The sequence below is a fragment of the Lates calcarifer genome, linkage group LG5 (genome assembly GCF_001640805.2).
Source record: "Lates calcarifer isolate ASB-BC8 linkage group LG5, TLL_Latcal_v3, whole genome shotgun sequence".
Lineage (NCBI taxonomy): Eukaryota > Metazoa > Chordata > Actinopteri > Centropomidae > Lates > Lates calcarifer.
In genome coordinates, this window is record NC_066837.1 from 20,181,199 (window position 1) to 20,204,566 (window position 23,368).

General features: G+C 40.1%; 1 protein-coding gene across 1 annotated transcript in view; it reads left to right on the forward strand.

Moving 5' to 3' along the window:
* LOC108875774 (zeta-sarcoglycan-like) overlaps nt 1-19,091 on the forward strand; it is a 303,691-nt gene extending 284,600 nt beyond the window's left edge. Inside the window, 1 exon segment of the mRNA XM_051070717.1 lies at nt 15,219-19,091. Within this exon segment, the coding sequence (XP_050926674.1) occupies nt 15,219-15,425 (207 nt within the window). The 3' untranslated portion in view covers nt 15,426-19,091.
* The last annotated feature ends 4,277 nt before the right edge of the window (nt 19,092-23,368 follow it).

Genomic DNA, 23,368 nt, shown 5'->3' on the forward strand with positions numbered 1-23,368 from the left:
TAAGGGGGAATGTCAGGTATAAAATAGGTGGTGGACTCTTCAAATATATATTTAATATGTCCATCCAGCCAGAGTGGTATACAATGTATTAAAGCTGTTGTTAGGTGTATAGAGAACATAGAAATCCAGTGAATTACTTATTGTACTTTAAAAAATAAATAAATAGAAATAATGAAGCACTAGAAATTTAATGTTATGGAAAAGTAAAAGCCAGTATTTGTTAAGTTGCACAATTATATAAAAACACTCTTTGTTTCTCTGTCTGTGGTATTTTTATTGCATATTATTTAATATCCAACTAGCTGTCAAAACTCACAAAGTGCAGAATCAGAAGCACCATAAAATCAGACACCAGTAATAGTGATGTATAACCCTGGCAGTGGAAAGTTATTTTGTTAACTAAGCTATGGTGAATAAGTCAATGCATTTGACACTGAGAGTTAGTGAACCTTTCCTTAGCACTTGGGAAGTGACAAGAACACTTTTTTACGTCCATCTGTGACCATGAAGTTCAGTCCAGAATCTTTAAGCTGAGTTTTTGTGAACCAGATCATATCCGCAGTGTCAAGGTTTTAACAGCAAAACAATTTCTTATGCCGATAAAAAATACTGGATGTCAAAGACTGCCAAAAGGTCTAAGGATGCCAACATATCTCAGCTCAAGATCAAAATATAACTGCTATAACACGGTCCATACCAAAGGATGTCAAAGGAGCAATGACAGAGGGAATAAAACATTTAAGAGACAAATTTTAAGGGGGCAAATTATTAAACTGAGAGAACAAAATAAGAACTTCACTGCACAACTGCTGGCCAGCTTGGCCTGTTCTCTGTAACCTTCCCCATGCACATAGGTGTGAGTGTATGTCTGTCTGTATGTGTTATCCTTGTAATACAGCAGTGTCCTGTGTGGGGTTTACCTTAGTGGGATTACAGGCAGGTCTATAGTAGGTTAAGGAGAGGCCAGAAGCAATGAAATCCCAAGGCTGGTCGTGGTGAATGGGTACTGCCCTCCAGTGAAACATTTTTTTGTAGATAGACAGTTGCCTGAGTCTGCAGGTCTGATACATTTTGTTTTTATCCCATTCTTTTGGTCTATGTCATGCACTTCCCTGATGGAGGGCAGACATCTAATCACCTGCTCAGCAGTGCAAATGACATGTTAAAGTGTGTCCTTGAGCACAAAGGGTGGCAGTGCCAGAGGGAGACTGAAGCTGTTGTTGTAATTCATGCCTCTGATTGTACCCATGGTACCATTCTTACATTGTGGGCATTTGTGTCTATCATATTGCCATGGCTGTATTTTACAGTTGGGCCCTTTAGGCTCTTATTTAAACTACCCCTCTACCCCTTACTATGTCTCTTCTCTCTCATTTCCTTCTCCTCTCTGTCCTGTATCCCTCCCTTGTTCCCCTATTTTATACTTTCTTCCCTGACTTGTCTCACATGTCATGTCGCTCATCATCACCCTTTCTGTTCCTCTCTTTGTTTTTGTTTTACTTTCTTCCTGTAAACCTTCCTCTCATCCTCTTCCTCCCCCTTCCTCTCCCTCTCAGCCTCTCAGTCCTTCATCTCTAAGTAACCCAGCCTATCTAATTAACTTTCCACTGCCAGGGTTATACATCACTGTGGCTGTCACTTCACAGGGAAAGGGGAGGGAAGGGGGGGGGGGGGGATTATAATTTTTACCTCTTTTCTGTCATCTCTTTCTTTCTCTCTCTCTCTCTCTCTGTTTCATGTATTCATTTGTCTCTTTCTGCTCTTTGTTCATCCATTATCTCTCTTCCTCTCTCACTGTCTCTCTCTCTTCTCTCCCTCTTTCTGTCATCCCTGCATAAATAGATGTCTTCCTATTGATGGTGAACAATAGCGTTTAGCAGAGTGTAACAGGGATTGTGCTGTGGGCCTTTGGTAAGGCTTGATATTGTGAAAGGCTTGAGAAAACGAGCACTTGTGGTGCACTTCTTCTCAACCTTATCACCTTTCACTTCAGCACCTGTTAGCCACATAAAAAAGAAATCTCTTTTCACTAAGGTACAGCTTTATAAATTCCATAAGAAGCCTTATCAGCATGTGTAAATGTATTCAGGAAGGCCCATGTAATTACAGTGCCCTAAAGAAATGTGGGAGATTTAGAAGTACATTGATGTGCAAACAAAATAAGTAAGAAAAAAGAATATAGATTTTTGATATTATAATTACTGTAGTGTTAGAGTAGGGGTGATCATTTATTTTGTTTCATTTCTTTTTTGTACTAATCAACATGTTCACCAGTACCCAACAAACTACCGCAAGATCTGAAATTCAAACAGTCTGTGTTTTGGAGAAATGCAGATTATTCCCTATCAACCCAGGTAGCGCAAATGTATAGGTACATGTGTCTCTTGTCAGTTTGAAATTATGCTGGATGGCAAGATGAGCCCATCATAGCTCAGGTATGAGACGTCTGTGGTATGATTTGCAACTGTTCCAAGGTTAGGAAATGCACTTTTAAACTTCTCCAAAGAATGGTATAAGATCTACTGAAGTAGATTATTAGTTTTTCAAAGACTGTATCCATTTAAGTCCCAAATTACACATCAATAAAGAAATTAGATTGGCAACTGTTCTCCTTTAAGCAGCCAGCAGTATAAAATGAAAACCTGTGATATACATATTTTGATATAGAGGGAAAAAATACATTTCTCCCAGCAGAATTTATATTTTTTTTTATTTCTGTGTCTGTATGTTACTTATTATTTGTTTATTATTATGGATCCCTGTCAGGTCTAAGAAAACCCTGGCCCCTGACCTCAAATCCAGTAAGTAGAGCTAGTGTGAGTGATTGTTGTGTTGATGCAGCCCAAAAACATGGGCCTAGAACAGTGCAGTAGAACGAGTTGAGTTCACAATGCACAACCCTGTGAATGTCGAAGAAAAAGATGAGCATCATGCACCATCAGTCTTGGTGACTCCAGCCTCTTCCACTGTGAAGACTGCTGTTTGGTCTCTGGGTCCTAAGCGTAGTCCCAGCTTTCATTACCAGTGATGATCCTCAACATGAAGGTTAGGGTCATCCTGGGCCTGTTGACAGAGATCCTCACAGACAGTTGACACACTGCTGCTTCTGCTCCATGGTGAAATCACAAATGTGCACCTGCCAGTGGTCACAAAAATGTGTGTAACACAGGTTCAGATGTTGATCATGTGACGTAACATGGAACAATGACTCACGACAGTTATTGCTCACACCTGCTCCATGTGCATTACATTTGATCGCACCGGGTACTGTACAGCTTCCAAAATACCAAAAAGATGCCAGATTCATTATTCACGCATTATATTTACATGTGCATTTTTGTCCTTTGGGTGCAGATCATTATCTTAACAAGTGTTGCCTTCTGTCTGTAAAAATATGCAATTCAGCCATTTGTCATCTTCAATGTCTTTAAAGATATGGAGAAAGGGAGGGCGAGAAAGACAGGTAGAGAGACAGACAGTTACAACCACAGATGAAGAGACAAGAGGAGAAGTTACCTGAACAACAGATAAATCAGTTCAGCAAATAGGAAATGGCATACAGGCAGAAGAGTATGTTTCTGTGCTGACTCCTTTCTCTACAGATCACACTATACCTCTAAACCATTTTATGACAGAATTGCCCAATGACGCAGCGTCTGGCACAATCTCCTCATCTGGCAATCTATTTTATAAGGGTCCATTTTATATGAGGACATGTGTTGTCCTTGAGCTTAGAGACACACATTTGACTGCCACCAAAGGTAACAGATAACAAATTCAGAGTATTTTTTCTGACATTTATGAAAATTATAATACTCTTGTGACATTTTTATATAAATTTTTACATATAATTTTGATATCCTTTCACTGCTTGAAGTAACAGGTCAGTGGTTCATTACAGACAGTTCAGGAAAGCCTTTGCATGTCACATAACTTCCTCTTGCCATCCTCTCTGTTAACCCCATCCAACTCAACATTCCCCTTGCAAACATAAAAATGTGTCTTACACTGTAACTTGAATAGCGAGGAACATGAACCCAAAGCATAGTACACCTTGCATTCAGGCCTGCTTGAAATCACATGCTAGTCACTTTGACACGACAACACAACATTTTAATTCACAGTTTATGTACCCCAAAATGAATAACAGACAAACTCTAGAGTTGTGGTTATCTTTTCAACGATGGACCCAGCTTTTTATTTTGTGATTTATTGTTTTTTTTTTCTTCCAGCAGCATCTCCCCTCTAAAATAATAACAGTACATTTTCGGCTGGTAGTATTGATTGATCAGCCCACAGTCTAGAGAATGCTTACCTGAACACCTCCCATGGGTCAGTCCAAGGTGCTGGTCCTGGGACCACCAGAGTTGTGGGAGCTATTCAAGATGAAATCTATTGCTGTTTTTGTCTATTTGCAGAAAATACAATAGGTGCACTTTAGGGTTGTATTGTTTTGACTAGTCAAAGTTAAAACAGTTAGCATGTTGAATCGGTGGGTCATAAACACCTTAAAATTGTGACTTTCAGGTTGAAATGCTGATAAGTGCTCATCAACAAGATTTTCTTCACAGTATTTTGTGTTTTATTTTTGTACTTTATCCTGTTCAATAAATAGGAAAAGATAAAGAAATGATGGAATGTGAACCATGTTTAGTTTAGTATGATCTTTGCAAAGTGCAACAACTCTGCACAGCAGTGAACATGCAATAGCAAAGTTGAACTGAGACACAAAAAAATGAGGTACTTGCAGATGACGCAGTACTGTTCCCTCCCTCGTAACCTTTCTTACACGCTCTTGTGGGTAGCAACACCAAAACACCATGTCACCGCATCTGTGTGTAGCACGTCACCAAAGACATCTCTCCCACAGTCTGTAAACAAAGTATCTCCTCTCTCTGTGCCAACCCAGTCTGTGTAAAATAAGGGGCAAGAAATACCTTCACATATCCCTAAGAAGAACAGTTTATCCAAATAGCATTCCTTTTCATCCATGCTCATACAAGCTTTCCCCGACCGCTGACACTATCAGATGAACAAAGGAGAGCAGATGAAGGGAGGATAGATGGAGGATCGGACGAGTAAGAGGCACAGGAGGATGGCAGAAAATAGATGTTTCTGTCGATTTTGCAGTAGAAAATAAAGGCGTGCAGGACAGCGAGGCTTAAAGCCAAATCAATGTTGTCAGCAGCTGGCACTTAAGAAGGGGCCATTAAAGTTTAAAAAGTTTGGAAAGCAGTGCTGGAATTAGGGCCAAATGGGTTAGAGGTAGGGGAGCGCTGGCTTCCATTAAAATCAAAGCCAACGAGAGTTGACAGATCCTCTCAGGATTCCTGTAGTCCTCCTGCGTTTTTTTTTTATCAACACCCTCTCTCTCTCTCCCTCTCTCCCTCTCTCTCTCTCTCTCTTCTCTCTTTCTATCCTACATTAATTCACTCTATCTTCCTTGCTTGTCTGTCCATTTTCTTCTTCCTTCAAGCTTGTTCACTCTCCCCTCTTCTGTACTCGTCTCTTTGTTGATTATTTTTACTTTAACTTCTAATCAATCTACCCTGTCCTCTACTTGTCTAATCATATGTGCTTTATGCAGCTACAGCTCTGATTCAGCAACTTTTGTGGAGCACTCATTTTTATCCTCTTTCTTTAAAGGAGAGAAGTTGTTCGTCTCACTCACCATTTAGTTTAACAGACAGTTCCTTAGAGAATAGAACTTCCCCCAAATGTAGAACCTGCGTTTGCTGAAAATAAGTCATGTTTCTATCAGTGCCAGTTGTCAGCCATAGAAAATCAGAGAAATTGGTTTGAAAGATTTTGCAAATTGGCTGACTAAAGTTTTATTTCCACTGATGGCTCAGTGTATGTGCTGGATTATAGCCTTAATGTTAAACAGGATCCTTGCCATAGGGTTAGAAATTAAATATTCTCTTCCTTAATACGTTTTATGTGTCAGGCAGGCTACATTTGAATTCAAGTGGAAAAGGTCCAGTGCAGTGTGATACGCTAGAGCACCAATTAGTGTGCAAAATGGTTACATTTTTATGTTTATTCACTGGTTGTTGAGAAGCAGACAGAACAGAAATGCTCTCCAGGGAGTGATACTGCAACACGCTCAGCAAATACTGTCTAAATGCTCTCGAGTAGGGCACATAAGTTGCTGCAGTAGTGGTTTGTGGTTATATTGGGAGGCCCCTGCATATGAATGTAAGTCACGGGAGACCACTAGGTGAAATTTTGGTAGTGAGTGGTGGCTAAATCCACTGCTGAGAGAGCTACATCCAGTCAAGAACTTTTCTTGGGAGAGCATTATTTATTTTTTATCATATGCAGTCCTCTCTAAATGCAACACTTGCAGATGTTATGATGACTTGCCTCTGTGGGTGCTGGTTGTTATGCAATTCAATTAAATTCAGCTCATGGGGGTCCAGTTAACAAGTTAGGCTTATTCACAAAAGCAATTTGCAAGCACCACTTACATACAAATTCACATTTCACACATTATTGTCACTCACAGTAAAGTTTGCACGTTTGACAGAGCTTTTGCTTTCCCATGTGTGCACAAGAAATGTGTCAAAATAAGCAAGAGGAAATGGCATCATGTTGCAAATTGCAGCTTGCATGTTTGCACATGGTGGTGGTAAAATGGATCCTAGACTTGTTTTCTTTAGGACACCCTCTTGATTGCATCATGCATGCTCCTTTTCCCTGCTCCTCTGGGTTTTCTTTACTTTGACAAAAAAATGGATTTCAAACTTTTGAAATTAAGTCTTTAATTTTCTTTGCAAAGGGATGACAAATGAATGGTTTCTAAAATGATGAATTCATTTCCTGTTTCTTATATATCAAAAAGAAACAGAGAAGTGAGGACACCTCTTTTGACACCTTTATCAACAGGAAATGGTACAGGGCATCAACAGTGCTATATTATATGTAGCACATATACAGCGTTTGCTGCTGTGGCTGGCAGTGTGTTTTGTGAGTTTTATTTCACTTGACTACTCACCTGAGGGGGCCACCATCTCCAGCTCTGGCCCATCAGAAAATGTCTCTATTAATAATACCATATATTCCTCAGTTTCGAGATATAGAGGTCCAGGTATTTCTTCAACCCAGAAAGAAACAAAGACATGACATCACCTCATAAGAGAAGAGGGGATGGTATGGTAGTCAGGATGTGCTAATCAATTCAGCATGTTCAAATGCAGTTTTTTTTAAGCTGTTTATGCTGGGAAACAGGACAGTGAAGCATACCCTTTGTGGGGTTAGAATCTGATGTGAAGGTCTGCATAGAAAAATAAAGACATCAGATTGACATCTGCTTCACTCCTGAGCTAACAATAGAAAAGAAATATAAAACCTGAACAATGTGTTACTAAAAGCTTGTTTGGGAGTGTCATCATTACCTTGAATGCTCCACATTTGCTTCTATGCGTTCATGACACACACAAAAACTGACTGCAGTGAGGTGAAATCAGGTTAACTACAGAAACTTTTAACAAAGTTGGGTTACCATGGAGTTTTATTGTTTGTTGACACAATGCTGGGGTTTATTAAGATGCTGTAGCCTGGAGGTGTTATTGGGCTGGTACACTGGGACCAGCTTTTTTTTTTTTTTTCAGTTTTTTCAGTTTTTTTGCTGCTTGTTGTTTTACCTGCGGGTAAAGCAGAATGGTGAGTGAATTAGAATGCTGGCAGGGGGTAACTCCCTGTTGTACACACTGATGCTGTGGAAGCCTCGCTGATGTATACACATAGACATATACACAAAGACACACGCAAAATAAGCAGTCATGTATGCACGCGCTAAAACAAACAGATACAACTGCAAAAGTACAGACTCACACTCTCACACATACTTGCATCCAGACACACACATACAAACTCCAAACACCTAAAAATGCACATTTGCGTGCCTACACACATACGCATGTATATGTACAGATGCACACACAGTGAACTCACACTCATTCGCAGCTGTCCCCCATCTCTTTCAGTCTCTAGAGCCCCTCTGTTTACTTCCCAAACTTTTTTCTAACTTTAAAGTGGCCACTCCACTCTTTGAGAGTCTGCATCTATCTGTGTGTGTGTTTATAAGAGAGAGATAACAGCTTAACAGATACCTGCCAATAGCTGGGAGAGGTGGATGTTTTTCAAAAGGTGTGATTAACATCAGAAGATTCATTAGCCTAGACTTCACACTGCCCAAGGCGACTGTAATTCGTAAGTGTGCGTGTGTGTGTGTATGTGTGTGTGTGTGTGTGCGTGCGTGCGTATGTGTTATCCTGTCAGTCTAATGAAAGTCATTCTCAGTCTCTCTATGTGTAGGAGTTTTGTCTGCTTGTCTCTCTCTCTTATTTGTGCCACTACCAGTCACAGTGTGTTTGTGTTGCCTGTGTGTTGTTGTGTGTGTGTTGTAAGTGCATTATTGTCTCTGTTCCTGTCTACCCGTGTCTGTTTGCATGAATGCTTTTGTCTGTGTCAACAGTGGTGTGTCTGTGTGTGCATAGTACAGTAGAGTAGACTGATATTGCTGTATGTCCCAGCTACATCTGGGTTACTACACTCTCAGTCTCTCTGCAGCCTCTGTCATTTAGTCCATTGTCAGCTCCCATTCCAGCATCTGTCCATTCAACAAGCCTAATGGTCTGTGTAATACACTCAGATAGCTTCACAAACCTCCCACTTATTTGTGTTGTTCGAGTGTGTGTGGGTGCAGGGGGGGTGGAGCAAGAGAGAGAAAGAAAAGGAGGATGGGAGGCAAGGTGAGCTGAGGCTAGGTGAACACAGAGGTTGAATTGTGTGTGTTTCTGTGTGTGTGTTGGTAAAATTGTGCTGCTGTTGTCCTTTCACCCTCTGTCACACCTCTCTCTCTCTCTCCACTCCTCAACTCCTCCATCCTCTTAGTCAAAGACTTTAAAGTTGACACTGTCTAGTCCACTTTGGTTCCAGGTCAGTCTGATTTAAACTTCTCCAAGGTTTAAGTTGCGTGAAATTTTGATTGGACCCGACAGCCTCTGAAAAAAGACTGATAACGTGAGCAGCACACGCTGCATTCAGCCAGTTATAACAAACTCACCCGAATGTGGTTTCACCGTGTTTGAGATTGTGACTGAAACTTTAAGAGCATTATATTTTTGTGAGGGACAGTCATACTAGCCACTCAGATTTTTCCTACTGAGTTAGGCAGCCTCAGATAATTTCACTTTTTGTTTTTTATTCATACTGTATTCATTCCCTGTGGGGTATTGCATCCACACACAGAAAATAAAATAAAAGAATAAATAATATATATTCGTTTAACCTCATATAGTATGGGGGCACCCTGATAGCTGAACCGCTAGGGCACGTACCACATGGGCCTTAGTGCCCTGAGCAGCTGGTCCCTGGATTGACTCCCGGTCCAGCTGGACATTTACTGCATGTCATTCCCCTACTCTCTTCCCTGTTTCCTGTCACTCTCCACTGTCTTGTCTGAGTAAAGGTACAATTTGACCACAGCTTACAGAGGCATGTAAAAGCTTTAGCTAAACTATATTTGCACCATTTGTAAATAAAGAAATATCACCATAAAGAGTGGAAAGTTAGATGGCATTGCTTTGTGTCCTCTTTTTATTTCTTCATCTGAATTTCCATATCACTTATATCTTTCTTGTTCACCTCTCTTCCTCTCTTGTCCTCCCAGACCCCCAAGACTCTCTCCTCCTCCCAGTCTCCTCCTAAACACATTCATACACTCCTTTCTCCCCATAAATTACCCCTCAACACACACTAACACTTTCCCCCTGATCACCTCCCAAATACACTTTAACCCTCTTATCTCCTTTGCTGTCTTTCTCCCTCCACCTCCCTCCTCCTTTCATTTCAGGAAAAGCTCATCCTTTCATCATTCCCCTTCCCCTCCTCTCTTGGAGCTCATTCGCCTCCCACTCTCTTTCGCCGGTTCCTCAGCTGTGCCAAAGGAAATCATCCATGAAAAATGTTTTGACCCTCCATAATTGCTGCTTCCCGCATGTTTCCCATCTCCTTGACGCCAGAGCCAGGTGCTTACTAAACTGATGTCGGAAAGAGATGGGCTTAGCCACACACACATTCATACTCTATGCACAAACCCAGCCACTCACACAGATGGTACATTTATGTAAATGCATTAGGGACACATACATATAAGATACAGACAAGAGCCTCATTTCCTCATTATATATAGTATGTGTGCAGGGAATGGACAAAATAAAACATGAACACCTGTAATACCACAGCCTGTAAAGTATCTTTAGACTGTGTTACAGAGGTTTTGATTCAACTGTGATCTTTTGTGAGGCTGTAGTTTGTAGAGTTTCTATACTCTAAGATGTTCCCATTATTTTTGCCCCCCCGTATCTTTGTAAATCTAGGTGTACATAATGTTTCTTTTACCCACATTTATTCTTACAGATAAAACAGATCAAAAATGAATGTAGGCATACATAGCCTGTCAAATGAAAATCATCAACAGAATAGTTATTTTTAGGATTTCATTTTACATAAAAGATTACATTTGTCTGTGTTTTGAGGACTTTTTAAACTTCTTTGGTTTTTAAAACCTTTTCAAAATCCATCTGAAAAATTGTATCATCTTGTAAGGCTGAAAACTTGGCTCTTTTACTTTGTTCCTCCAAAATAGACGGGTGATAGATCTCTAACAAATTTACTTCTTTTTAACTTAATTTATTAAGTCTTTGTTGTTATGGCTTAATTGAGGCGTGGTGTTCAGTATAATCAGATTTATGATATCAGACAACTGCGTAACACACATCCGCACTGAAGAAGGCAGACCGCAAAACATCCATGTAGTACTGCAGAAAAATCTAAATTACCAAGTGCTCTTATATGAGAATTCTGTGGACTTTTGTTCCTGGCAGGTAGCACAATGAGGGATTACAGGAGACCTAATATAAAAGTAACAATACAGCCTGTTTTCTCTATCTTTTTCTTTTTTTTAGGGATGTAGGATAGCATAGGTGTAAGCATACAAATACATGCATTCACACACAGGCAAGTACAATGCATGTCACTGAATGTATGTAGAAAACACTGTTTTATATTCATAAATATTCATATATTCATAAAAGCTGCTATATTCACAGACACATGTCCGTACTCTCTCGAATACACACATTCACGTGTACAGACCTTCACATACTGCTAACAACAGGCCGACCTAATACTTACAGACACTTTCATTTGGGATGAATGTCAGTGCTAATCCGACCTTAAGCTACAACAAATGACTTCCACTCCCCTTCCTCTACTTCCCTTCCCTCTTTCCATCCGTGCATCCATCTGTCCATCCACCACCTTTCCTCTTCCATCCTCATTACCTGCTACATAGAATCGATCCATTTTTATCTCACCTCATTTCTATCGGTCTCTCCCTCTGTCCATCCCTCCTTGTAAGATATCATTTCCACCTACTAATCACCTTCTCCTCTTTCTAGTCTCATACGAAGCATCCTCTCCCTCCGTTCCTATTTGTCTCTCCATCCGTCCCTCTACTTCCTCCACCTTTACTCTGCTTTCTTCCCTCCCTCCTTCATCCCCCTTCCCTCAGTTTGTTGCCATGATGTTCCCAATGTTATGGAAGAGAAACCAGTAATTTCATTGGCATTTCCTCACCTAAACATGCACGCACACATCTCTCCTCATTCTCCCATCCCATTGCCATGCCCGAGTTCATTTTAGGTTTTCGTTGCTATGGCAAGCAGGCTGTTGGAATTAGATTTGGGTTATGTTGCCAACCGTGACTGAGTCCTTTCCTCTGTAAGGCTATAACTGAGCCCTGGCAGCTTTTATTGGGGAGCCAAAGGGAAGATGACAGGTGTGCACCAGGGACCCGTTAAAGGGATACCTTGACATTTAGAAATGTAGTGTGGTATTTTCCTTTGCCCGACACACAGTGAGGGAAGTGCACTTATTCGTTTTTCACTAGCTCTTAAAGTGTCTTATTGTCATTGTTACTATGTCTCATTAAAACCAATGGGCATGGCGGGCTAATGAGATGGCTGTACACAGTAGCTTCAAAGTGGCTCTGTCTACTGCTTCTTTTTTGTAGGGAGGGAGGAGGGATAACTGAAGTACTACAACAAAATCTTGTATGGAAACAGGGCTATTATGCACATAATACATTTTATGTACACAAGAAGGCAAATAGTTTGTATCTAAATTATTTATCAATAGCTCCAAAATCATTCTAATGATCCTACAAGGATTTACCTTATTTTTTGTCTTCTTCTGTTGAAGAATCATTAAATTGTAGGGTAAATGACATGGACAACAAATGTATAACTTATTACCTTAAAGGAAAATTACAACATTTTTAAACTTGGGTCTCAGTGGCATAAATATTTGTGGACCTTTTCTGATCATCAACAGTATATCACCCTTGAAAATAATAATAAAGGAGATCTTGCAAAAAAAGGCATGACGCCATATTTAAGGTTACCTGCTCTGGGTACCTGCTTATCTACCTCCAGGTTAATGGCTAATAGATTTACACAGAGCTACACAGATATTTAAAGGCAAAATGTGCAACACCTCTGCTCTGCCCAATCATGCAGAGAGTGTGCGTGTGTGTACTGTATGTGTGAATGTTGTTTATACAGATTGAGATATGCCCCGTCAGCCAATGTGAGATCATTAGTTATACTAATTGGTTCCTCACTGTTGGGGTATCTGAATCCCTCATTGCTCTCTTCTTCTTTTTTCTCTCATTCATCTTATCTCCCTCTCTTTATGTCTTCCCATATTCTTCCAACCACTTCTGATTTGACATTTTCTCTCTCTGACCCCCCACCCCCCCAACTCTCTATCTCTGTCTTTCTTTCTTCCTGTCTTTTCCCTCTGTCTTTTTGCACTCATAGCTATTTTCCACACACATTTTCGCTTCCCTTCTCCTCATTTCTAAAATGAAGAACATGAATAGTGGGGATACAGACGTCTGCTGAGATTACTGTCCAGCCTTGGGGTGTGTGAGCATATGTAAGAGAGACAAGCAAGAGTGCTGACTTTCCTTGAACACGGAAGATTGAAGAGTAAATAAAGAAGCAGGCAAAGCAGGCAATGGAAGCCAAGATTGTGTAATGATTCGCATTTGAAACTCAGCTTGTATCAGTCTAAAGATTAGACGAGTGGGCTGAGGGCATGTAGGGAGAAATAAGGGTCAGGAGGGATGGAGGCCAGCATGCAGGGTGGAAATGGGAGGTGATTGCAAGTGAGAGAGACAGAGAAGTGCAGACCTTTGAAGAAGAAGAACATCACTTCATTCTCTCTGACTGTATCTTTACACTTCTCTTTCATTTAGCTCTCCATCTTTTTATAGCACAGTCTCTCATTCTCATTGGACAGTTATTTCAATGTTAAAAATTACAGTAGTACAGTGTAATTTTAGTTTGCTCTCTTTCCTCTCTGGACCAGATGTACTGTATCAGGCTCTGCTTCTCTCAGAATTGTCCTAATGGGAGCCATGGGCCTCACTCACTGTGTATTGTGTATCTAACCAGCCATGCATTAACTACCCCACATTCTGCCATTTTGGCCAGGTCCCTGCAATTAACAATTACTTCCATTATTGATGAAAATGCTAATTATCATTTTGTCCACAAAATGCCAGAAAATTGTGAAAAAATGTCATTATAATTTCCCACAAACCATGGTGACATCTTGAAATGCGGCGTTTTGTGTTGACCAACAGTCCAGAATCCAAAGATTTTCAGTTTACTATCAGGTTTGATAAAGAGAATAATCCAATCCTCACATTTTAGGAGCTAGAAACATATCTTGCTTAAACAATGACTGAAATAATTATTTGATTATCAAACTGTTTTCCTCAGTTATATAGGAATGTGTACTTTGTAAACACAAAAGCACCTGAAATAATAATGGACTTAACATTATTTTTCAGCACAGAGCCTTCTTTAACACAGGCTCTCAAGACCAGGTATCACCACAGTAATGCCCTTATCTTTTCAGTTGACTATGATCTTGGGACCCTCAAGACCTAGCCAAATTAAGACGTACCTAAAGTTTACCACTTTGCCTGGACCATCTGATAATCTGGCCATGCATCCTCAAATCTGCCCTTATTCCTACAAAGCTAGGGTGAATGTATCTCTTTGTGTCTTCTTCAGTGAGTGACCTATTGGCATTGTTTATTTATGCATTGCAGGTGGTTTCCTCCCTATAATTTAAGATAAACTTTACAGGGCACCTGAGCCATCAAATCTATTTGCCTCCATCAATAACCAAACCCCATGACCAAAACCAAAGCGACTGAAAATCCTCCAGGTCCCTTGAAGGTTTAGTTGCATTGGAAATTATTCAAGAAAACCTGTTTGCAAGTTTTATCTTTTGACACCAAGTCTGTGAAAACTGCAGTCATGCATTTAAGTCTGACACTACAAAAATTATGAAAGAAATAACTTGTCTGTGCAGATACTAAAGAACTAAAGAACTCCATTATATCAAGTGTGTTTTATTTTGTGTTTATCTTGATACTCGTTTTATCTTAACACTAATAAGCTGCTTGATTTTACCTTGAGGATGGTGTCTTTGTCTTGCCTTTCCCATAGATATAGCCACTTGTTTTTAGGAAATAAAATTTAAACAGCTTTTTAAAATGTGTTGAGTGTTCATTGAAATGAACATGATATGTTATTGAATTACCTGGTGTAAAAGTTGGTTTTGTTTGTTGTGTATTTTTTATTGTTTCCCTTCCCATGTTTCTTTGTCTTCCCTTCAGTCCTCTCCGATTGATTCCCTTGCTCTTCTCTTCACCTATCTTGCCCTCTGCCTCATTCACTCCCACTCTGCCTCTTCATCAAAAGAGACCTGCTCTAAATAGAAATTCCCCCTCTGTCTCCGTAAATCTTTCTTGATGACAACTGTAGTCGACCACAGAGACTATAGTCACATCCCCTACGGCAATGTGCTCTCTTTTTCTGTACTCACAACCCCAGTTTCTTTTCTTTTCTTTTTGAAAACATAGCTTTCTCCCCTTCTATTTTTCTGCGTATTATCTTTGGAAAGTCAACCCATGTGCACTCAGTCCTCTACAGCTGTAACATCAACTTCTGTGTGTCTATTCATGCTTTGTATAGAATGTTATTGTCTTTGTGTTTCATTTGTTCTTCATCATTTTTCTGTATCAGTGCTCCCATGTTTTCTAAATCATCTCTTTTTCATGCTCACAGATCTTTCTAGATGCCAACACCATCAGGCTGGGCAACATTCCCCTCGGCAGCGCTGTGGACCCCCTGGAGGGGGCGCCTGCAGGTACCACCTACACCAAACAAACTGTGTATGAGCTGTGTGCCTGCGCTAATGGCAAGCTCTACCTGTCCCCAGCTGAGAAAGGCTCTACCTGCCAAACCACTAGTAACTTTTGTCTCTGGAGCTGAAAATAGGAGGTTTACAGACACCTGGGACATATGGACTATTAGAGTTTGAAGCTAATGCTAGCCAACAGACTGAATCATTGTGGCTTGATGGGAAGCTAATGCCAGCTAACATACCGAATCAACATGGATTGTAGCATGGCAAGAAATTCACGTCCGTTAACCAACTGAATAATATGGATCACAGCTTGGCAGGAAGCTTACGCTTGCTAACAGACCAAATCAACATGGACTGTGGCTTGGTGTGAAGCTAATGTCAGCTAAAGGACTGAATCAACATGGACTAGAGCTTGGTGAGAAGCCAGCTCACCGACCAAATTAATATGGATTGGTCATTTGCTATTGCTAGTCAAGATGATGGATGATTTGACCAGAAGCAAAAGCCAACAAGATTAGCTTGTGGGTTTGATGCTAAGACCAGTCATGGCCATGAATGGACAGAATCACTCTGGAGCTCTCATTGGCTGTCCTTGCCATTGTTGATTTGCTGCCATGACGGTCCTGAAAGTCACATGGATTACATTTGGGGGTTGCCTGAGAACAGAAAGCTCTCTTACAAACAAAGTGAGTTGTGTGTTCACCATTTGACCAAAATGTCCTGGAAAACATGCTCCTGCTTTTATTAGGATAAACAGATATGGTGATGGACTGCAAATTCACCAGCAGGGACATGGACAAGGACTCTGTTGACATGAGTGACGACTTTGGTTTAGCCCTGCAGGTAGCTAACAAATAAATCAGACAATGGTTTAGTCTAGTGGGAAGCTAAGGCTAGCTAACGGACCAATCTATACCAGAAAGGCCTTCCCCCTCCTCCCCCTCCTCCCCCTCTAGTCTTTCAACCCAAATCTTGAAGTTTGACCCTTCCACATTAATCTGCACCTGAAAGTGACTATGTTCTCAAACTTCACTTTTCACAGGATAACTAATGCAAATAATTGTACTTTAGCCTTGCATTCACCAGCTTTTCCCCCTAAAATTTCAGATTTTCACATTTAATTTTTTATCTTTCTTTTAGATCAAATATTTTACTTATCTCTGTTCTTGTGTTCATCTTTCCCTTCAATGTCTCTAATCCTTTAGCTTTCCATAGTTTGCTTCTGCTCTCCTTTATCTTTTCTCCATGCTCTAATTATTATTTATGTCTATGCACCCACTTGCACTGGACTGGTAACAAAAAATGTAATTCTGGCTATACTCTTTCCTCCAACTGGTCTGGTCAAAAAAAAAAAAACAAAAACAGAAAACATTGTTTTGTCTGTTTTCTTCCACTGGACTAGTTCAAAACATTTTTTACAAACCATCACAGTTGTATTAGATGCAGGGTTTTCCCCCACAGCATCACCCATGTCTTTTGGTTTCCACAGTACAGAAGCAAATTTAAGAATAAGAAAAAGGACAGGAAAGTAAGTCATCAGTCTTAAATTAAGGCTCAGGTGGGTGCTAAGGCGGACAGACCATTTTGTGGTGTGAGGCCAAACCTCCAGTCAGACAGAGGCAGTAGTCGGCCGACAGCCAGACCAATTTTGGTTTTGTTACGGAGTGTTATACATCTTCATCCTGTGTTCCTTGTCTGTCAGACCTTTTTTTGCTCCTTTTGCATGACTTTTCTTCTTTTCTTGCCAAGTGTTGCTCTTCCCTCTCAGCCATGTATTTTTCTGTCATTAAGACATGTTTCTGCCCTTTTTTGTTCATGCTTCAGCCTCTTTCCCGCAGTATTTTCACCTCTCATTACTCCTTGCTCAGTCTCCTCACCACTCTATTTTATTGACTGTAGTTAAATTTCTAAATTTTGTCTCATCTTATGCTTCATCTCTTAACCACCACTTTCCAGATAACACATCTTGATGCTGTTTCCATATCTTTTTTGTTATATCCTCACTCCATAATTCTCTAATTCTGTCCATGACAAATGCAAATATCAGGAAGAAAGTCCATTCCACACGATGCCCTAAATCAGGAAGGTCCAAAATAGGATTTGGGAGGATATACTTCATATATCCATCTATCCATTCATTTTCTGTTGCTTATCCAAAGAGTAGGGTGGCAGCAGGTTTAAAAAGGTGGTTCAGATTTCCCTCTCTTCTGCAGCGTTTTCAAGCTCCTCCGGGGGGGGGGGGGTGTCCCAATGCATTCCCAATCCAGGTGAGATGTATAGTCTCTCCAGTGTGTTCTGGGTCTACCCCAGGGTCTCCTGCCAGTGGGATGTGCACAGAAAACCTCCTATGGAATGCACACATGGGCCAGCACCAACAGGGAGCGTGCTTTACTTCCTGCAGAGAATACACTCACAACTCTGTCTAGAGTTATATAAGGAAAGGATGGCTTGTAATAATGGCCAAGGTATCTTTAGACCCCCTGAGAGACACAGTCATAAGCCTTCTCCAAGTCCAGAAAACACATGTACACTGGATAGGCACACTCCCATGGCCCCTCTAATAACCTTCCAAGGGTTCATAAGAAGTTCTTCTGGAAGTTGAACTATCCTATACTCAAATGTGGTGTTTGTTATGGCCAATCCATGACAAGCACAGACATCCAATAGCAAAGCACCATTCAGGTTCAGTTCAGAGGGCTGTTCATCCCAGTCATGTTTCTCCATGTTTCTCCATCATTGCCCACATGAGCATTGAAGTCCACCAAGAGGACTCTTGAGTCCCTAGGTGGTGCCCTTTCAAGGACCCCACTCAGAGACTCCAAGAGGGCAAGATACTCTAAACTGCTGTGTGGTGCATAAGCACAAACAATGGTTAGAGCCTTCCTGTCATCAACTTGCAGTTGCATAGAGGAAACCCTCTCTAATACAGTGGTGCTCAGCCGGAAGCTTGTTAGTATCCCCACACCTGCCTCTTGCCTCACAACCAGGGCAAATCTGGAAAAGGATAGAGTCCAGTCCCTCTCCAGGAGTTTGGTTTCAGAGCCAGTGCTGTTTGTGGAGGCAAGCCCAACTATATCTAGTAGATAATACTACACCCCCACCAACCAACCATCTTCCTACACACCTCCACCTTCCACCTTCTCCCTGCCCCTAACCAGCACCCACCCCACCATGCACGCATATATACACACAAACCCCTCCGCCACATCAAGACAGTGATTTGGAGGAGTCTTTATACATATAGATTGTATAATTGTATATTATACAATCTCTACAAGTCTTAGATGGGGGGATTGGTGTGAATGGCCTCAAGCTGGCAAACCTAGCGCCCAACCTCTGCAATGGCTGGACAAAAAATTATGTGGCAGAAATCCCCCTGGAAGAAATTATGGATGGATTTGGTTGTATGTGTATGGACTCAGCTGAACTAAGGCCCTGAGGCGTACTTTCTTTTTTTAAAAAAACAAAGCGATACACAGGTGCCTTTGCTGCTGTTGGTAAAAGCACATCACAGTCTGAACGTTCACACTACCCTCAGTGGACCATCTGCAAGTGTCTCTGGACAAACTATCTATTTATCAATCTACCTATCTATCTATTTAGTTTTCTGTCTTTTTCCTCCCCTTCTCTCCTGGTTTTGTAGAATTCTCAGTATATCCAGCTGAAAAAAAAAAAAAGAACAGTTCAATCTTGGTTTGAAGTTTAATTTTCTGACGTGTTCCCTTATGGTTTTATTCTTGATAATAAAAAAGCACAAATTATGCCATGTATATAACAATACCAATACAAAATAAAATAATATTGTTTTTAAAAAGAATCTCCTGAGTCTTCAGTGTTGTAAAATGTTATTGCTTTTATTTCTCTAAGTAGTGTTAATTTGTGTTAAAAGTAGTTCAAAAGAAGTGTTTACATGAGTTTTTATCTGGATTATACTTGGGTCATCCAACTCCCATGTAAAACTGCTCCTCTAATAGTTTTTTTTCTCTCCCCACATCAAGGTATTCTTAATAACGGACATCAACAGGAGTAATGGTTATGCTGTTATTTTGGGCTGCAGCAGTCTTGACCTGATGGAAAAACCATGATGAATTATGCTTCTCTCACTCTTTTTTTTCTCATAACTTTAGATGTTCACCCAAACTCTTCATATATGACTTTTTCTCTCCTTGTGTCTCCCTGTTTTATTGTAACTCTACCATTTGGTATTCTATATTATCTGCTACTATACAATGTCATTACATTTATGCATTCCGTATTATATTAATTCATGCAGTGGAGGGAGGCCAGATGAATCTATCTCTTCATTTTGTTTATATCGATTTAGCATGTTTTCTCATTCTCTCACTTCTGTCTTTCTGTGTCCTTCTTTTCTCACTCTTTTATAACACAAATTCCTGTAAACACACACATCCAAGTGCATGCTTTCCTATCAAGATTCTGTGCAAAGCACTCAAAGGCTAGTACTTTATTATACTGTCATTACAAATGTGTCCATTGACCCATAGGCCTGTTGACAGTAATGGGATAACTTTATAAAAGAGAGCCGCAATTCCCTCCCTTTACTACAGACCTTCTCTGTGTTCAGCACCCATCCACACATAATTTCACATCATTTCATTTTACAGTTTTCCAACTTCTTTTTTTCAAGTTCCTAGACTTTGCCAACTGTGGTCTCTTTATCCAGGAGTGGTTTTTATCACACTGCAGCAGCACTGTTGTTCCTCCCATAAAGATGAATTCTTTGGAATTTTGTTGCATTTACAATATAAGGAAGAAAAACGTGTTGTCCTTTGCTTCTGAGGTATACTTGTGAAAAAGTGGTTATATAGAGCATCAGCATCAAACACTACAGAATGTGCAGTTACATCATGAGTTAAGACAGTTATGACATCCTGACAAAATGTACAATTTTTCACTGTCTCTCTACATTTAGATAGCTTTCCATTTTGGACACTTTGTGCTCTGAACACAAACATGATCACTTACCCCAGCAGTCCATATTAGTCTTGACCAAAAGTGACTCTTGTCCACTGACATAAATTAAAACCCACAGAATTTTCCTCGCAACAATAGAGAGAGCAGTAATAGTATCCATGGAGAGTTTAATTTGCACATTCAATCTTGCAAATTTTAAAACCAATGAATTGGCAAATTGGATAAGAAACACTGCATCCATTTGTAATATCTTAAAGGTTTTTGCTGCAAAATCCATAGAGAGCTCATCTATCACATCAGCTCAAATAAATGAGACTTGACTTCCTTTGTGACTTAGTAAACATAGAGCCTAATTTCTTAGTTAGCTAGGTGGACAACGAAGCTATAATGATTTATTAAGAACCTCCTGAGGCAAAGCTTTTTTAAAAAGCTTCTTAGATGGCAGTATGGTTTGTAGTGAGGAGGTCACTAACAAGACTTAAGCTACATGACAGAAAACGGTGGGATGGCTCATTAACTAACCTCTTCTTTCCTATATTCTCAGTATTGTCATAGATGGTTATGTTAATGTTGGTTAATGTTAGTTCTTATAAACACTTTGCTTCCTTGTCTTGTTTACAGTGTGGTAAATAAGACAGGGAAACAAAGTGTTTGTGGAGTCAATATCACTATAAAGTGCCTTTGGTGTCCTCATCAGAATCACTCAGTCATCATGACAATGTAGCAGAATAATTAAACTCTGAGGTCTTATTATAAGTGACCAAGTGACACATATCAGTACAATAATATGTCTCTTAAAATGTGTTTCCTTCATTTTATACCATTTTTTTTCTTTGGATGTACGTGATTTTGGCATGTCCCACACACTGTTCTGCTAACTTCAGTGTGTGTAATAAGTGGTTAAATGATACTAAATCAAAAATTTTTTTACATGGTTTTATGGTTTTTTAATGACTCATCTAGAGTAACAGGCAGCTCCGCAACCAAAACTCATTTGACCTCAGCCGCATAGAGGTGGAGACAGACAATACTAGAAAAATACTTTTTTATGATTTGGGTGAACTTACTCATCAATAAAAGATAACTTGTGAAGACAGTGCTGAATTTTACTGCCAAGTGAATGTTAGTGTAGAGCCTTCAATGTCTTAAAATGACCAATTTGACTATTTTTAATGTGAAACATATTCTTTGCTGTGTCAGATACCTCAAGTGTGACAGGAGGCAAAAGACTGTGTGGCTATGTTAAAAACAGAACAATGAGATGAAACCTGCACTAACCTCTTCACAATTTTGACTTATAAATAGTGGAGGAGCCACCAGCACCATCTTCACATTTACAAGTTGTCAGTGGTATCCAGCAATGTGAGCAAAAGGCTGAGAGCTCAGAGGACCTCACAGTGAATAATACAGGAGATTGAGACAGCTAGCGAAGTGGACGAGAAGGACATGTCACAAGGGAAAGATAATGTGGAAATCAATTGTCAGCATGAAAGTGAATTTGACGACAATGGACCGGACCCAGAGCGAGAAAAATGAAGAGCACTGCAGCCAGGGCAAGGAGGAAGATATGGATAAAAATAGTCGAAGTGAATGGTCTTCATCCAGGATAAACAAAGAGTAAAAACAAACAAATCTTGACAGATGACTAATCTGTAATGCACAATGGGACAAAACAGCTTCACAGAGTAAATACTGAACAGAAGCGGAATGGCCAACGTAAACAGGGTTGAGACAGGAATCATAACATAATCATTTCCATTTACCAGGTAAGATTACTGTTCATGAGGGGGATTTGGTGATTTTGCTGCTCTTCGTGTGGACAGCATCTTAGAAGATATACAGTATAAATTAGACATTACATTATTGATTTTAAAAAGACATATGGTCCCTTTACTCACTGCTTCATCATGAAGCAGTATCAAGTGGCAGCATTCAGAGCTTCCCTGACAAACCTCTCGTTATCTATGACACCACTACACACACACTCACGAAGCAGAGGCCTGGCATTTAAAGTGTGTATTTTAATGACAAGCACTGTCAAAGCCAGGAGAAGATGGAGATAATATTCTCTCATTTCCTCAACACACTTTGAGACACATTACAGAGGAGAGTAGAATGGTTTGGTTAATCACTACATATGAGAGAAGAAAGGAGGAGAGAGGAGATGAAATGGAAAAAGGCAGAATGATGGTGGAGAGGTGGAGTTGAGGTGCTCTATTTCCATGAAAGGCCAACAGATTGTTGGTCATTTCATAACCAGAGGTGCAATTGTGAAATGTCTTGATGTGGGAGGACTGAATTAGCAGTTAGTGTGGTGAGGGCTGGTGTCTGCCAGAATGTCCCAAGGTGGTCTAGGATGTGCAAACAAGAAAGGTGTGATTGTGTGGCTCCCCAGGCACACCACAAAGGATTGTGTGTGTTCCTTTACAAAGTTCAAAAAGCCAGTCAAAAGCCTTTACACCATGTTCTCTGTATAATGACATGCAGCAACAGTTCTGTTTTAGCTACAGTTCTGCTTATTTTCATGTTTGATTAAGTTTGCTGTTTGATGTTAGCAACCATGCAAAAATGCTACAATAATGCTACTAATCAGAAAAAGGAATTATCTGTTTCTGAATGCATAAACTGATGACTTCCCAAAATAATGCTGTTTACCCAACTGGAGCACTGATCTTGTACTTAGTTTAATTATCCACAGAGAATTATGGAAATTAGAAATTTTGGTCATGACAAATAAAATCTTTTTGTTGTGGCTCCAGAGTGAAGGATGGTAGTCCTGAAGGAGTTCAGTGATGTGGAGAGACAATAAAAGTTTAAAATGTCCCGATGATCTGTGTGATCTAGTACTGCATCCTCAGGATGTTGCTGCCCTGTATGTGTGCTGATGTTCAGTCTATAAACTCAGAAAGTGTATGGGATATCTGTTTCCAGCTACTGCCTAAGAAAGTAGCAGTAATAGAAAGTAATAGTAAAATGATTCTATGGAAAATTTGAGTGAATGAAAAATATGGATACATGAAAACATCTGACATACAGGTGCCACCAAACATTGGTAGGGCCTGAGCCACTCGACCTCCTGCCCACCATGAAGACCTGGGGTCATGTTATTCAAGAGTTACACTATGGTGCACTG